A 17,529-nucleotide genomic window follows, 5' to 3' on the forward strand; every position below is an offset into this window, starting at 1 on the left:
TTTCATATAATTTGCATTTTTAAGATACTTTTATGTGAGCGTATATATTTTTTTAATAAGCCCAGAAGGCAAATATTTTCATGTATGTTATTAAAAATGTGTTCCAAAGTTCCCAAACATTTAGGTAAATCAAATGTAGTTATTCAAAGATTCCTATGAGCTATATATATTCATATATTAGTTGAACTGCGAAAATTTTATTATAGTTTTAATGTTCATGTAATATATGAGTCGTGAATTAATCATAGGAATTTTAGTAAATGAAATGTCCTTGAAGTTCCTTTGGGTAGCAGTGTTCAGGACTATTGGATAAGAAATTGCACTAAAAAACACATTTGAGAAGAAGGTCTTATCATTAATCTCCACTTCTCCGCTGATGCACTTTTTCTCCGAGTGGCAAACGCACGCGGGTGATAATACATAGTATATGGTCTATAGAATGCTTATAAGTGAGGCGATCCCCAATCGACCCTGCGCTATTGCCTTCCAGCTCTTGACCAGCTAACAATATCTACTGCTGCTGCTGCCACTGTAGCTGTTGTTGTTGAGTGGTTCGCTTTCGGTTGGGAGTTGAAGTCGAGTGTGAAGTAACCCCGAAGTTTAGCATTACCTGGTCTTATCAGGCCCGAAAAAAAGCCGAGCGCTATTCCGCCTACAACTCAGTGCGCATTGGGACGTCGGCGTCGACAGAGGCAGCAGAAGCAGAGGCAGAGCAGTTATTCTGTATTTCTGGGGGCGCAAACGCGGCGCGATCTCAAACCTCCGGCGACTGGAGACCGGAGCGACAGGCACTCGTCCTCGAGAGAGCTGCGGGAAATTCGTAAATAAAAAATAAAATCACCCAACGACGTGGATTTGCATTAATTGCAAAGTGAATGTGTGAAGTGAATGTGCGAGGAGATCGTGTGAAACATGAGCATATAATTTGACAAGCCAACTCAATCGAATCACTTTGCTTACGGCCACCAAAAGAAACAGTTGCAAACCTGCTCCAAATCAAAAAAAAATAACCCATTAATTAAACAAAAATCCTGCAATATGAGGAACTTGAACCTGAAGCTGAACCAAGTCTTGTGGATTACGCTGATCTTCAGCTGCAGCATCCGGGCTTCAGTAGGGTGAGTTTTAGTCAGATTTTGCCGGGAAATACCCAGAACAAAAACGTTCTGATAAATCATTCAAATGAATATGTCAGCAGTGGACTGATAAAGATACATTTTTGCAGAATTGTCTATACTTAGATAATTTCTTTTTTTTGACATTGAAGAACGGAGTATCGAACGTTGCACCCTTAAGCAAAATATGACTACAAAATTAATAGACAAAACTTTTTAAACAGATGTATGAAAATACATATTTTTACTAAAAACAAAGCCTGCAATAATAAGTCACCTGAAGAACACAATAGATAGATAGTCAATAGGAGAACAGATTAAATACATTTTGTCGAAAATTCCCATCTTGATAATTTTGATAAGGGTACTTCAAATTGGTTGACTGATAATGAAACCAAAAGATGTTCAAATGAAAATGTTTACATGAAAGATGATAAGAAAAGAGTTACGCATAAAATAATTTGGTAAATTTGTTTATAAATATTTCCTGTCCCTGGGAAATTTCATATGCGTAGATATTTCCATACCTTCTTATCGCCCTTTAAAATTATTCTAGTCGGGATATTTATTTTTAAGTATTTCGCAACAAGAGTTCCTCTGATAAATCTCAACCAATCTGCGTAAATAAATCCACAGATTAGAATTTAATTAAGATTTTCTCGAAATCGCAAAACAAGCACCGAAAATTATTTACAGTCGGCTTTTTGTCTTTGATGTGCAAAAAAAGGTCGCAGAACGGTGAAAATTTTTTATCGGATAAGTTCAAGATCTAATTCTTTATCAACAGTATTATAATTAGTTTACAGTTGGGACCAGGTCAACTCGATTAGCTGAATGAAATATTATTTGTTGTTGCGCAAGCAAACAAATACGGAGTAAATAAAGAAATAAAATGCGAGTTAAATAATGAGTGCCACATGAGAAGACAAATATTTTGCTATTATTTATTTTTATTCAACCATTTATTCTGCTGTTTGACACTTTAAGGTAGCTGCAAATGAGCTTGCACAGCTGCTCAGGTGCTCAGTGCTCAGTCAGACTAACTCACCTTTAAAAAAAATGTTCGAGCCCAAGAAAATCGTCTTAGTTGTGATCTGGAACAGTGATCATAAATTCGTATATATTTAAAAACTAAATACAAAGTAACGCTGAAATATTAAACACCGTTAAATAATATTTCTACAATATTTTTAGATACTTTTAATAGTACTTTAATATGATTAAATTCATTTGAAGGCGGAAGTTTTTAGCCAAGTCCTTTTGTTAAAGTTTCTTTTTCAAGTTTCCTTAAAAAAAAATACCTTTGCTTGCCACTTTTCCTAGAGTAAGAGAACATTTTCTAACTTAAATAATTTATAGTATAATTGGGTTAACCTAAGGTTTCTACTTTTTGTGAAACGAAAATAGTTTGTTATTTTAGCTAGTAAAAAAACTGGCATTTTAATACTAACACGAATACAAAAGCTTGTTTAATTAAGGTACATATAAGGGGCGAAAAGAAAAGTCGAATATAAAATGAAATTAACACTGATATTAGTGCTAGTTTTAAATTATAACTATTACTACAAAATTTGAATAAAATTCAAAACTTTGTTTTGCTATTTTTAATTTTTAGAACCACTAACGAAACATACGATGACGAGGAGTGTCCTCCTTTATTGAACACAAGCTTGCAGCAATCCCAACTTATCCAAAGATTAACCCATGTCTGCCGTTATGATCGGCTTGAGAGGCCATATGGTAGGATATTGATCTCGGAAAAAGCAAAGAACTCCACTTAAACGATTTTTCACTCCCTAGTTTACGACCCAGTGACGGCGAAAAAGCTGCCCATTGTGGTGAAAACGCGAATCTATGTGTACTTCCTGCAGAATCTCAATTCCGACCTGCTGCAGTTCAAGATGCACGCCCTCCTGCAGCTGCAGTTCCAGGACAAACGTCTGGCCTTCAAGGACTTTGTGGACCCACCAGCCGAAAATATCCTGGGCCAGAAGCACCTGAGCGAGCGCCTCTGGCTGCCGCACATCTTCTTCGCCAATGAACGAGAGTCCAGTATCCTGGGAACGGACGAGAAGGACGTCCTGACTTCGCTGTCGCCCGAGGGAAACGTGATTATCTCCACCCGCATGGAGGCAACCCTCTACTGCTGGATGAACTTCAAGAAGTTCCCCTTCGATCAGCAGTTCTGCTCCACAATCCTGGAGAGCTGTAAGTGACTCGATTGCCTTTCCGTTTTGATTTTGATTTTGGATGACACTTTCCGTTTTCGCCAGGGATGTACAACACCTCTGACTTGGTCCTGGAATGGGAACAGGTCAGACCCATCTCCTTCGATCCGGAAATGAGACTGACGGAGTACAACATGGCCAACTATTGGCACAACACCACTGTGGTCGAGTCGGATGGCTTCAATCTGCGCCATGGAGCTTTCAGTGAGCTAATAAAAGTGTGTTTGTTCAAGGACTTGTTCTAAATACTTGATACTCCACAGTGGGTAACTACAGTTCGCTGAGCTTTACTGTCAATCTGAAGCGTGAAATTGGCTTCTATCTGCTGGACTACTATGTGCCCTCTATGATGATCGTGGCCATCTCATGGGTGTCCTTTTGGCTGCAGGCGGATGCCTCTCCTCCGCGGATTATGCTGGGTAAGATAATTTGATTTTAACTCAAGTAACTTTCTTTTTTTTATATTTAAATAAAAATATATTTCCTTGCCAGGAACCAGCACCATGCTGTCGTTTATCACCCTGTCCTCGTCGCAGAGCAAGACCCTGCCCAAGGTGAGCTACATAAAGGTGTCGGAGGTGTGGTTCCTCGGCTGCACCTTCTTCATCTTCGGCAGCCTGGTGGAATTCGCCTTTGTCAACACGATCTGGCGCCGCAAAGAGAACATTGAGCTGAAGAAGGTCAACAGCAAGTACATCATCAAGTCCACTTTAACGCCGCGGCCTGCACGTCGTCAAATTGGCGGCAGCCTGAGCAACGATTCTAGGGCGAGATCCTGCTCCAGTTTGGACAACATTGTCTCAAGCACGGAGAGTGTTCGCAATGGAAATGGCAATATGAACCAGAGCTTCAACAACTACTTGACAGTTCATGTTAGTACTCCAGATATATCGCCCATCCAAGACATGTGTAGTAATCTTTTGTTTTTAACCCTAGCCCAATTTACCGATCATAAAGACCGAGTGCGCCGACACCGTGTCCATTTGCAGTGAGCGGACTACCAACGATCACATCGTGGACATGGACAAGGACAAAAAGGACACGCCGCCCACTTTCACCACAATGACTCCGCAGGAGATCGCAATGTGGATCGATCGGCGCTCCCGATTTCTTTTCCCCGCGATGTTCCTGGCCTTCAACGCCTTGTACTGGACCTTCGTCTATGTTTTGTGAGCGACACTGGTTGCCTTTTATGTGAAATCTTGTCTATTTGTGTAGTCCTGCTCACGCAAATAATTGTTGAATTGTAAGATGCATCATCTCATAGCTGTACAAATGTTAATCAATAATAAAGCAATATTACCAGATACAAAATCGAAAAAAATATATATACGTAATTTGATGACTATGTTTAACCAAGTGATAAAATCGTATTTATAAAATAATTCTTGTAACGCAATAAAATGTATGCAATTAAAAAATTCAAATTTGTTCTTAAATAGTAAAAATAGTAGCCATTGGTTTTACATTTTCGTGTGTCATTTTGGGAATATATCATTTTACCTTATAAATATTGCTCTCTTCAACGAAATTTGAACGTTTTCTTAATAACCATTTGCTGTTACTGATACGGTGAATTTTACTGAACATCAAGGCAACGGCTGAGTTCAATTAAAACACACTAATTTTAAAATATAAAATTAATCACATTCCACAGATTGATTTTGTACGACACAGGACACACTTTCAAAATTCAAACTCCGATTACAAGTCATTAATCAACAATCGTAAAAATCGGCTTAAGTCTATGCTAAAAGTCTACCAAGTTATTATTCACGGTGCTGGTCTGCACTAAGCTGGTATCCAGGTTAACCACCTATTTTATGTGGCATATTTAGGGTATTATTTAAAAAATAAAGCCTACCGTTGTGGCATATTCAAGCGGTCCGTCCACGGTCACACTGGTTGAGACGAGTCAAGAGGAATTTGCAGCGTAAAAGTCGAATTTCAAGGTAAAATTTGGCATCATAATTCGTGCAACGACAGGTGCTGGCTCTAAAAATATGCACAATTATGGGCTGCCAAAAGTGCAGTGATCGCCCACAGCGTCAGACGTACTCGGCCGCCTTTTTCCGCGGAGCAGTGCGAAAATTACATAACCTCCGGGGGTTGCTGCACCAGTGCCATAAGCCACAATGTTTATAATAACGATCTGCGTCTTCATCCAAATCCTGGTCCACTTCCTGTGCAGTTGCTAATCTGGTGGTTTTCTCCTCCGTAGCCCCTGAACCATGCGTCTGTCCTCGATCCTGAATGGCCAGCACTTTGGCAACTTGGCCAAGGTGCACGGCATCGTCACCTACAAACTGTCGCCCTTTGAGCAGCGCGCCTTCGCCGGAGCGATCAGCAAGGGTCTGCCCAATATGGTGCGTCGTTTCCGCTCCAACGTCTTCATCGTTACCCCACGTAAGTGCCCCCAGCAATGTATAATCCCGAGTACTCGCTGATAATCCAATTTCCACCCTTTACAGCCTTCATCCTGGGCTACCTGATCTACGATCTGACCGAGCGCCAGCACACCGCCCTGATGCGCAAGAACCCCGCTGACTATGCGAACGACGAATAATCGCCCCAACTAGCAAATAGTTATGTTAAACTAATTAATAAAACTAAACCCACAGTTCAAGAGAGTTGTGTGTTTCGGTTGCTGGAAGGCTAATCCACGAAAACTTTGTGTTCAGGAGGTCTTGAGGTTAAAGCAAGCTAAATCAATTTAATTGTAAACATTGTTAAACATTTTAAAGAACTACTTGTGTTTTTTTTGAGAAGTCAGCCGTATGCGTTAATTGGTTTAAGTCCAAGATTACATTCTCTACAAGCTCTCCAACCTAAAGTTTTATCAAAGTTAACCACCTAAAGATATAGTCATACCTAATTATGGGTGATTCCTGTTCGATCGGCATTTCTATAATCTTGCAGAAGGTTTTATATATGCAGTTAGAAGTTTTTAAGGCAGTACAAAATTATATTATAAATTGCTGTTAATCAGCTGGGCTTATTAACAAACAGAAAAATGCTCCTGAAATAATAATGTGTTGGCGCCAACATTTTCCATATTCATTTTGATGCCAATTTTGTTAAAAGAGTCGCAGGACACAGTTGGGACATACACATATATGCAATTAAAATTTTTATTTATTTTTAAAGAGGTGGATATCATCTATTTTTTATAATTTTTCTTATTGGCATTGTTCCTAACACAAGATAGGGCGTGTGCCAGGGCCTTCTCCGCCGGCTGCTGGTCCTCCAACGAACTTATGCTGTCTGTTGACAAAGAATAATATAATCAGTTAAAATATCTGCAATATTTTCCACAAATAAACATACCGATTAAAACTGAAAAGAATTCCGGAAATGTTTTCAACGCCTTCTTTCCGTTGACACCATCTATATTGTATTCGCATAGCAGTTGCTCTGTCAACACACTTTGAATTGCCTTTGGCAGATTATTGCGCTCCAACAAAGTAGTTATGGCTTGAATCTGAAAGAAAAGATCAGAGTCAATTGCACGCCCATCTTGAATATGAGTATAATGACTTACATAGTCTCCTTTAGACCCTAAACTTATCTTTAGATCTAAATCTAGGAGATCCTCATCGCTAGAGACCGGGAACGCCACATCGACAGCTACTTTTTTTTTCTTTCCCTTGTGAAAAAATTGTAACAAGGCCGCTAGCTTTGACACCTGATGGGTGCTTTCTGCCAACTGCCTTGTATTGGCTTCAAGTGTTTTTGTGTTGGCCTCCAGCTTCTTCTCCAAAGCCTGGACCCTCTTCGTCAGCTCACCCACCTGATCGTTGGGTGGGGATCCTTGGGTCAGGTCGAAATGGAATTCCGGTTTTGCGAAGGCTTCCATCAAAAATTCGTCTTCTAATAAATAAAATATATATTAATATACAACTTCAATCAATTTGATTTTATTCGGTTTTATTACGTTTGACAGCAACTGATGTGCTAGGACCTGCTACTAGATCTACGTCCTCGCATTCTATTTCATTGGGCCTTGCTAGACCACATCGCTTCAATAAATTCTTCCTTTCTTTCGCCGCTAATTTATTTATATGTTTAGTGCCAACCATTTTGTATCTTTAATAGTTTTAGTTTGCACTTTTGATTAGCGTATTTAATTCTATTGTTTTATATCTTAAATGTTGTATTTATTAGGAAAGTACAAATCTGATTCCATTGGCGCCTTTAGCAAAATCATAAGCTACTTCGACATGTGAATGGCAGAAAAAGCTGATTTGGTATTGTTTACATTTGGGTTGTCGCAATTCCAAACGAAATGAAATCCGTTTGAATCATAACCGAAGATTCGTAAACATTTTAGTATGAGAACAATAGCGGAGTCATCTACCTGCTTAGAGTTGCCAGATGTTCGGGGAGGAGAAATCAACGATATATGTGTATGATTGAAGAAAGATAGTTCCACCTCTAGCACCCCGACCAGCTGTTCGCAAACAAAACAATTAGAATAAATCTATATAGTTTTTAACCAATATTAGTTACTTGATGGACTGCTGCGGCAACGAAGTGCGCAGCGAAAGCATCTACAACATGCTGCAGGCTTTGGTCGATTCGAAGGTGGTCAACGTGCAGCTTTTATCCATTGCCGTGGGCATTTTCTTCGTGGTCCTGCTGCTAAAAAACAATTTTCGCTGCTTTTCGGGCACGTAGATTGATGATTTATAGTGTTTAATTAATGCAATAATAATAATGTAATGTACGCTAAGGACTAATAATAATAACTACATCAAGCCACCTTGAATCTTGTTTCAGTTCTATGTTTTTTGGAGCACCCCTCGAGGCAGTGACGTCACGCGCAATACCTATGTACATATATGTGTAATATTTTGGGTACTAGTACTTGTACGTTTCAGTTTCAGGGTCGTCGGTTTGTTTCGGTGGTGTTTGTGTTTGTTTGCACAACAATACGCCCAACGCATTATAATTGTTTTCGAAGGCCAGTTGAACTGGTCTGACCGCCCCCCAAAAACTCCCATGGAACATGCTAAAAATCCAGACCAAAATTGGCTAATTTCATCATTAGACGAATGTGATTCATGGCAGAAGGTCTTGCGATAAGATTGCTTATTCAAATACTCCAAATGTGCTCCAGTGCTTCGGAGGCGGCTTTGTCACTCAAGAAGAGCTGAACTTTTGGCCCACTTGCCGGAGGCGAAGCCATATCCAATCAATCGCAATTGCTATCCACAAACGATTTCAATTGACCGGCGACTGATTGCCCAATGTCTGCACGCACTTCCTGGTGCAGCATTAGAATTCAAAAGACGCCCGACTTCAGGCGGCTTCATTCTGCAATCCCGTATTGACTCATTGCCCAGTGGTCGCAGTATTAATGCTATTTGACGGTACGTGCTCTTATGCTGAAATATTGCATTAGAACATCCAGTAAACGTGACTTGCTTATAGGGCTAGCTCTAACTATTCAAATTATAACTCATCCATTGGCTAGTCTTGATCATGGGTTAAATAAGATATACGAAATATGGTAGGGCTACAAAAACTGCCAGTCCTAATCCTATCCAATATTCCTTATTAAATTCGCATATACCTATGTATGTCAGGGTATCGATTTCAAACTTTTTATTCGTTTTTGTACCTAATTTTTGTAAGACTCTTGTTCAAATGGTAAATACAGTATGTAAACAAAATTATTCGGTAATGAAATTCAGTACAATAAAAGAGATATATTTTAAAGACTATGAAAAAGACTATTCTAAGACTATGAAAAACCAACTCAGAAGCTCAAAGGTCATGAAACTGATTACCCTCCCCACATTTAGTCATTGTTTATTTTTAAATTCATAACGCCATCAGGTTTGCCCCCTTCAATAGCAATTGCTTAGCACACAAAAACATTCAAAATAAACTAATCCATTAAACCAGATCAATAACCCGATTCTTCAAGACTGCTGAATGGATAATTTACAAGCTTGTCAATGAACTTGTAAAGCGGGAAGTTCTGGGAACTCCGCCGCCCATCGAATTCATGCTGACTGAAGTTCCGTTTGGTGCATTTACCCATTGAATTTTTATATACAAACATAAAATATATACATATTTTGTTGTGCTACAAAGGTATTCTATTACAAAAGAATTTTTCTTCCAAGGTGCGCCAAACTAAAATTTTGATTGTGGATCATTGATTTGATCCTTGGTTAGATGGCTTACTCGGCGGTATGAAGATCCTGGCTAGGGTTATTCAGCTTTTTTTTCAGCGCCGCGGACAGATAGACAAAGCTGGTGGGCTTCTTGAAAACTGGTGAACGTTTAGGAGCCGTCAAGTTGGCGTCTTTTTGGTCCTCCCTGGGTCCTCCATGGGTCCTTCTGCGGTGGCCTTTGCTTGGGTTTCCGCCACCCTTGATACGCTCGCTCTCCTCCAACTGCCTCCGAAGATCCCCAACAATGGCCATCATCTCCTTGTGCTGGGCCTCGTACTTGGAGATGATCGAATTGCGGCGGTCCAACTTGGCGTTCAGGAAGCCCAGCTGCTTTTTTAGGCGATCCACCTCGCCAGCCTGTTCGGCAATGGACTTCACCTCTTGGCGCACTCGTTTCAGCTCCTTTTCGACCAGGTCGGCGTTCTGGCGGACATCGCTCATCCGCTCTTGGTACTTGGTGCGCGTGTTGTTGATCTGCTCCTCGAGGAAGGCAATGTACCGCTCCTGCTTGACCACGTGCCCGTCCAGCTTCTCCAGCCGCTCGTTCAGCAGGGAACACTGCTCGGCTCCGCCGCACTCCCGCTCATCCCGATCGCACCGCATGGCGGCCAGTTCGTTCTGCAGCACCTGGATCTCCTGCTCCAGACGCGCCTGCAGCGCCACCTGCTCCTGGCGAGCCCTTCGCCGCTGTTCCTGCTTGGAACGCAACGAGGCCACCTCGCAGCGGAGGAGGGTCACCTCGTGCTCCAGCCGGGCCTTGGCCCGATCGTGGTGCGGCATCGATTTTGGTACAATTTAGCAACTCTATTTACCGGACAGGTAAGCCGTCGAATTTTGGCAGTCCAGACAGCAAATAAATATCAAACACATCCCAAAACACACAGTTTGGTGGGGCTGTGTTTTGACGGTTCGTCACTGGGGTTGTGATTTTGAAAGGTTTCGATGAGGGGACTGCGTCTTTTAAAAAAAACTAATAGTTTGATAAAGTCGAACTTTCATAAGTTAAACTTTTTAAGGGAAATAACTGCCAACCAAATATCGAAAAAAAAACAATTCTTTGATATTGTTTTGACTTAAGAACATATTAATAATTGCTAGCTTATTGAAAAAGTTTTGAGAAGAAATATTAACAGAAATCAAAAACTACAACTACATTTTTTACCAAATTAAATGTTTGTATTAAAAATTATTTGGATGACAACATCTAAATATCTACACACCCACCAAAATAAATGTATTTTATACAAAAGAAAATCGTAAGCCATTTAATTGGTTCACCTTGTTTTCTAAATTCCGCTTAAGATTTTAAATGGGTATTTTATTGATATAAACAAAGCACTCTTAGAAGAACTAATGGAAAGATAGGCTACACACAAGAATACAATTCACAACATATTCCTGTAGGTGCTTATATTTTCATTAGTGCTTCTGGCCGGGTGCGAGTTGAGATACTTGATCAGCAGATGGTTGGCCACGGACTGCGGCTTTATATTAATGCCGCAATTAGCCAAATTCTCCACCGCACCGCACATGTCCTGGTAGTGGTGGCCGATCCGCCTTGCCCGATCCCGATGGTGGACACTGGCCAGGACTTTCTGCAGATGGGACTCCAGCATGATGGCATTGTTCTTGATGGTGGACACCTGGCACTCATAGTGGGCCTTTATTCGACGCAGTTCCCGCTGCTGTTTCTCGATGCGTCGAGCCTGCATCAGGATTATATCGGCGAGGGCCTGGCGATCGGTGTGATGCTTCTCGGCCTTATAATCCCGCTGCATCAACGCACCGAAATCCTCTTCAGACTTGTGGCCACTCCTGTACCTCAAACTTGTGGAGCTCACATACTGGTTGGATACTTGTGTTGACTGCAATGGCTGTCTTAATGACTTGGAATGTGGTTTTTGCCTCTTTTGACGAGTATGAATTATCTCTGGAGATTGCTGATTTTCATTCTGCATCCTAGGGATTCCACCATTTGAGATCCTTACGCCCCTGGTCATTCCAGATAATAATTTTCTTACTTTTGGACTTACTTTTGCCTAATTACGTGTAATTTTGTCACTTATTTAATTGATTTAAAAATGATCGCAAACTTCGTTTAAGGAAGATAAGATTACTTACTAAAATAATAATGTAAATCTTGAATGTATACTATCCTTGAAAAAGAGTTAAAGGTTTGTTATTTTTATAAAATCATTCTGCATAAAAACATATGAATCTTCTACTCCATACCCTTTTACATACATACTCTTTTCAAAAAAGCAAAAACTCACTAACCGTTTTAAAAACAAGTGTATTTTTTCAGGTTGAAAGTGAAAATCAACCACGCTTACCACCAACTAATTTCAGTTATTTCAAACTAATAAAAATTTGCGAGCTGGTACGAATAAGAAAAAATGACTGCAATTTGATAAACTCAGGTTCAAGGTGGGCTAAGTTTCTGTAAAAGTTTGTGAGTGTTTTTTTCCGGCTGTAAGGGTAATACCAGACACGCCCACTACGCCTTCGAAAACTGGAGGCAATAATCGAAGCACGCAAACTGAGACTTTAAGCACACATATTATTATTTAAACATATTTGCACTTTTTATTCCCTATTAGTTTATTAAAAATATTTTCAAAAGTTTTTTAAATCAAAAACTATATGCTTTTCTTTTTAGCAGACCCGTAACAAAAACGTTCATATAATAAAAACTCTATCGAAAGTTAAATTACCTTTCATATTTCAACAACTGGAATTTGGGTAAAGAGTATTGCAAAATCGGTTACCTTTTATGTGACTTTGTTGTGTGTTGTGTGTTTTGTGTTTGTTTCTTTTTGTTTTTTGTAAAGCATAATTTGTATTTTTCGGCTTCGCGATGCCGCACACTTGATAAGGGTTATCGATCTGCCCATGGATATGCATTATGTGCGGTTGATCATTATTTGTTTTCTTGCCCACTGCCTGTGCGTCGTTCTCGCAAGTTGTAATTCATTTGGCAGCGCTTTGTGATATGTGATTTTTGGTTTATGCCATGCATATGGAATCCCATTAAGATTGTGGGCCCAGGAAGCGGACTTTAGGGTGTGGAAGATGGATGTTGCCCTCGAAAAAGAAAATATATTAACATCCTGAATACTCATAATTCGAAATACCTCCGTGTCCCATAATTCAAGCTACTTCCACGCTTCCTCGCTTCATTTTGTGCAGAGTCCTTCAACACAATGGCAGGGTCTGGTCTCTTATGTCACCATCACTTGCCTTCGGTTTTCTATGGCTCTTGGTGTGCGCGTATATTTCTTAATATGACAAAGTTGTTCCCACTTATGCAATTTCCATAAACTCAAGGTCAGCCGTACAATAAAAGTCCAGACAGCAGATACTATACTATATATACCCACTAACACATGCAGCCAGACGTCTGGCTACTTTTTTCGGCAGCCAAAAGATTGAGATCAAGAGTGGCGGAGAGGAGACGAATGATGCCTCAACTTCCAAGCGAATATTTGTCAGAGATGCGCGAAAATCTCTAGGCCAAATCTACAATTAAATTAAAAAATAAAAGAAAATAAATAAGACAAAAGAAAATTACTAATCTAGACACTTTTACATTCTTAAATTTCGATTTAAACGAACTTAAAAATATAGCTATACATTAAATGTATTGATTTAATCTTAATTTTTATAAAGACGCACAACATAATATAGCTTGTAAGGTTTTCATTTTACTTTTCCTACATAGTTTAAATAAAAAAATCATTACCTATTATTATTATTCTAAGATCTGTAATAAATTAGCTAAAAATTTATTGTTCGCATACTTGATTTATTTATTTACTTACAAGCTACCCATTGTCAGCTCTATAAATTCCGCTTATTATATAAACAGAATACACAAACCCACTCCTCGTTCCCTTCGCACATGCCGAAAAATGATATCAAAATGCGAAATCAAAACAAAGACCCAGAATTTCGGCAGACTAACCCAAGCAACCAAAAAAAAAAAGGTCAGAACTTGACTAACATCTAACCCAAACACAAAGGGACCACAAAAGGCAGACAGGGAGCAGACGGGAGAACCCCAAGTTCAAAACAGAAGCCCAAGGCAAGGGTTCTTAAAGCCCCTCAGAAGCGTAGACTTCAGCTAGACGAAATTTGAGATACTCAAAGGACGATGAGAAGGCAATCGAAGGCTGGGGATTGAGATACTGTCAAGTGCTTTTGAAAGTGCTTTTGAAGACCAGACAGAAATTGCTGGTTTCGCTTGAATTGTTCTATCAATTTCAGTTAAATTGCATTTAATTTGAATTGCAGACATAAAAATCAGGTTTTGTTTATTTCATTTTTCGATTCTGCAGCTTGATTTAATTTGTTTGCTAGACGGCGAAAGTGCGAAGGAGATACGTATTGCGCAATTAAGTCACCCTGAGAGCAAAAATCAAATGCAACTGGAAAGTCAAATAAAAGTGAATTGATTTATGGGGTTTTTGTTTGTTTGTGAAACTGTAATGTTTAATATTTTATGCCTAATATATAGTATTTCACTCACATAAATCAAAGATGAAAGATTTTTATCGACTTAAAATGTTGTTTTACTGTCGTAGAGCTAAAATAGTGTTTCCTTAGATAAGTTTCGCTGGTATTTATATATAACAAGTTCAAGATATTAATCGTTCCAAACTAACCATTGCATTTTCATATTATTTACAAAACAAGGGTTTGTCTGAAGTTTTTGGCACAGCTTTTCCGCCCGTCATTGCCAGCACACCTCGATCAAGCACTTGCGCATAAATCTGCAGAGCAATCAGCATAAAGCTACAGCTTTAGACAAGAATCAAAACATATGAATTATGCAAAAGGGCCGGCAGTTCGGTCAGAAATTTGTTTTGCAAATTCTGCGGGATTTTGGCGACAAATTTCAATTAACAATCGAGCACAGACATCCGTTCTGCGTCAGGCTAAGTGCAAATCGCCGATGTATCAACTATAAGGAAAGATATCGTGAGATATCAGAGATACGAGTCTCAAGAGCCATAACTCACTAAAGTCGGGCTCCGATTTCCGACAAGGGAACTCCAGCTCCTGCCCATTCCCCAAAATTTGACTCTGAGTTATTAAAAACTGCACACAAGAAATGAGTAAGGGAAACAAACACAAAGTTTGTTATGTTGCGCAGGCGCAGCCCAGCAACGCCCTCGAAATTGCGACTCAGATTCGGACTCGAAGCTGGAGCTGGAGCTGGAGTTGGGGATGGGGATGGAGATGGAGATGGAGGTAAGCTTGGAGGCCGGAGGAGACATCCCAACAATGTTATTGACCCGTCTCAACGATCCGTTAGCAATCCTCCACCCGAGTGCTCCGTCCTGCCGCACAAATTCTTATTAAGATCAATCAGCTAAATGTCGGTTTTATGCTTAATGCTCATGATTCACACGGGCAGAAAAGTCCAGGAATCGAAAATGCATATGGCAGCAGGAATACGAATTTTATCTTCTGATAACACACTAGAAAATACACTAATTACTAATTTTTAGTGGGAACTTTCTCAAACACTACTTTCCAAAACACTACTGCATACTTTTAGGAAACTTAAATTATCTACAGATTTCGTTCAATTCTCCGAATATTAAATTCAAAATGTATTTCCAATGTTCTTTATTAAAGACTACAAAAATTGCTATATAACATGATACATAACTGGAAAACATGATACATTAACATCAGTTTTGGTTTATAGTTTTTAGGTTTCAAAATAGATATTTTCAGATATTAAGAGGTTTCGCAAAAACCCTAAATGGGAAAAAAAACTTATGTAATTTTGAATGCTACGAGCTTCACGTGTAAGTTCAGTTACCCCTCCAAGTTGAATTCAACTCCCCAAAGCATGTGCCTACATCGTATATGGGAATATAAATAAAAATGTGCATTTTTGGCAGCCTTTACAAAGTTGTCGGCACGTTTTAATGCTGAGAGTTTGAACAGTTTTTTTTGCCTTCTCTTCTTATTTTTGTTGGTTACTTAATTAGTCATGGCAGGCACTCATGAAGTGGGCGAAACGCATGAGCGTGAGGCATAAACACTCTCCGCAAGGAATTCAAACTGTATTCAATCACGGCGAAGCTACTGAGTCGTTTCAGATCTTATACAATGGCTTTGCCTCCCCCCCAGAGTTTCTTATCACAATTGACACACATTGAAAGCCAGCAATGCGTTATGACCGCTTCAAGCTTTAACAACCCATCAGCGTGCTTCCTGCCTCAACTCAAGATTAGGCGAAGCGTAATCCCTCACTTCAAACTCCCATCAGGAAATGAAAACATTTTTTATAAAAGATTACAACTACTACTGGGTACTTTTTTAATATTAGAGATAATACTCAATATATTTCAAATGCGAACCATTGTTCAAGAAGGATCAAATTTCTGTAGGCATGTTCAGTTGGTTTACCACCAAATATAACGATTTTGGATTTCATTTAATTGCATCCGCCTTCGGTTTCCTTATATATGTGAATTCTACATAAAAGCAATGAGCATTTCGACAGCGTTCTTTTAAATTCACAAAAAATAAGCTGTAAAAAAGTAATTTATATAAAATAAGTTTTACTCAAAGTTATTTAAAAAAGTTTATATAAGATCTGCAAGTTTTTTAAACATTTGTACGACCACAATAAAATAAATTAAATTAAATTATTTGCCTTATGGGAAATGGAAGTTCGTTTTAGAAGAGTTTGACTGTATATACTATACGAACGTGCATGTTTATTCGATCTGACAACGGTTAGCGATAAGCCCAGCGATGAAGTCAATACAACAAACAATAACGAACATTTTTGGAATTTCGTCTCCGACTTTGTCATTATTTGCTTGCCATTTGTTTACAGGCTGAAACATCAACACACACTGCATCAGCTGCTCGGCTCACTTCCACTGCCACTTCCTCCGTACCCCCATCCAGAAACCCCCATCCAGAAAACCCCTTCTATAGCCGTACCCCCACACCCATGGGTTCATCTGTGGGTTATCAGCGGCGGAGTGCAACTAGAATTGGTTGCAAAAAGCGAGCTACGAAAAAGGGAAAACAACACTCAGTCGGCGAGAAAAGCAACCGCAAAAGTTCAATGCACATTTCGAGGTGAATTTGTTTTTGAGCGCTCGCTCGTCCGATTTCTGATGTCTGCAATTAATTACACAAATCGAACGAGAGCGTGTTTAACTTGTTTTCGAGTCTAACATGTCACGTAATTAACCGTCTAGCTGCGAATCGAGGCAATATCGATTGGAGTTTGCCAAAAGAATATCCAATAGATACGGGCTTGCCAGCGTCTGTTGCACTCAATTTGCTTGATTATTGCAAATAGACTGTGCATGAGCGCAAGTATCTGACAGTTTGCCTATCTGACCGACTACTAGACGACCTTGCGCCCAATATGCAATTGATATGCACTGTGCAGATATGAATATTAATAGACGACCCGAAAGTTACTTATAAAATTTCGCAAGCAAAATTCCATTACCACTTGAAATGTAGAACATTGAACGCTTCTCAAAATTGTTGTTAATTATTAAATCTGCTTTGTAAGTTGGCTGTTCTACAATTACACTAATGCATAATCTAAAAGATAACCCTTTAATCGCAAAAATTTCCTAGTAAACACAAAGCTGATTGAAAATATTGTAATACAAAAAATTTTAAAATGGCAATTATATTAAAATAAATATTTCGGTTCTATGGCCTTGTTCTTTAAAACTTAGGCTCCTTTTAAAATGTCCTTACGGATAAAATAAACTCGTAAAGAGCAATAGCTGTAACGAATGACAATCAATCAATCAATCCAGTTACAGACTGACAATACCACCCACTCTTGTTTACTTTTTCTTACGAGGCATATTCAGTGGTTTCCGCAGAGGGTTTTTATGACATAGAGGTTTTTATGACATATTTTACATTAATAGTGGATAATAAACTGTGCCAGAGCATATGACTTCAAAAAAATATCCCATGCCTATGTTATAAAAATAT

At 39.2% G+C, this 17,529-nt stretch overlaps 6 protein-coding genes across 6 annotated transcripts; 3 read left to right on the top strand and 3 right to left on the bottom strand.

The window, feature by feature from the left end:
• The first annotated feature begins 491 nt into the window (after positions 1-491).
• LOC108135694 (pH-sensitive chloride channel 2) lies at positions 492-4,782 on the top strand. The gene is made up of 7 exons (XM_017256536.2): positions 492-1,118; positions 2,731-2,855; positions 2,916-3,323; positions 3,389-3,547; positions 3,607-3,762; positions 3,836-4,215; positions 4,280-4,782. The coding sequence occupies exons 1-7, from the start codon at positions 1,039-1,041 to the stop codon at positions 4,514-4,516; spliced, it is 1,545 nt and encodes a 514-aa protein (XP_017112025.1). The 5' UTR covers positions 492-1,038; the 3' UTR covers positions 4,517-4,782.
• Positions 4,783-5,260: 478 nt separating this feature from the next.
• Positions 5,261-5,969, top strand: LOC108135497 (cytochrome b-c1 complex subunit 8). The gene is made up of 3 exons (XM_017256240.2): positions 5,261-5,295; positions 5,567-5,749; positions 5,815-5,969. Exons 2-3 carry the CDS (start codon positions 5,575-5,577, stop codon positions 5,907-5,909), a joined length of 270 nt encoding a protein of 89 aa, XP_017111729.1. The 5' UTR covers positions 5,261-5,295; positions 5,567-5,574; the 3' UTR covers positions 5,910-5,969.
• A 491-nt stretch (positions 5,970-6,460) lies between these two features.
• On the bottom strand, positions 6,461-7,315 carry LOC108135474. Its single transcript, XM_041708382.1, has 4 exons — positions 7,278-7,315; positions 6,885-7,213; positions 6,671-6,824; positions 6,461-6,607 (listed from the first exon to the last, which is right to left on the bottom strand). Exons 2-4 carry the CDS (start codon positions 7,197-7,199, stop codon positions 6,504-6,506), a joined length of 573 nt encoding a protein of 190 aa, XP_041564316.1. The 5' UTR covers positions 7,200-7,213; positions 7,278-7,315; the 3' UTR covers positions 6,461-6,503.
• Positions 7,316-7,755: 440 nt separating this feature from the next.
• LOC108135712 lies at positions 7,756-8,104 on the top strand. The gene has a single exon (XM_017256556.2). It carries the CDS (start codon positions 7,856-7,858, stop codon positions 8,018-8,020), a length of 165 nt encoding a protein of 54 aa, XP_017112045.1. The 5' UTR covers positions 7,756-7,855; the 3' UTR covers positions 8,021-8,104.
• A 1,265-nt stretch (positions 8,105-9,369) lies between these two features.
• LOC108135711 (protein Hook homolog 1) lies at positions 9,370-10,544 on the bottom strand. The gene has a single exon (XM_017256555.2). The coding sequence runs from the start codon at positions 10,306-10,308 to the stop codon at positions 9,535-9,537; it is 774 nt and encodes a 257-aa protein (XP_017112044.1). The 5' UTR covers positions 10,309-10,544; the 3' UTR covers positions 9,370-9,534.
• Positions 10,545-10,825: 281 nt separating this feature from the next.
• On the bottom strand, positions 10,826-11,861 carry LOC108135549. Its single transcript, XM_017256297.2, has one exon. The coding sequence runs from the start codon at positions 11,526-11,528 to the stop codon at positions 10,914-10,916; it is 615 nt and encodes a 204-aa protein (XP_017111786.1). The 5' UTR covers positions 11,529-11,861; the 3' UTR covers positions 10,826-10,913.
• Positions 11,862-17,529: the final 5,668 nt, after the last annotated feature.

Source organism: Drosophila elegans, unplaced genomic scaffold (genome assembly GCF_018152505.1).
Source record: "Drosophila elegans isolate 14027-0461.03 unplaced genomic scaffold, ASM1815250v1 contig_208, whole genome shotgun sequence".
Taxonomy (NCBI): domain Eukaryota; kingdom Metazoa; phylum Arthropoda; class Insecta; order Diptera; family Drosophilidae; genus Drosophila; species Drosophila elegans.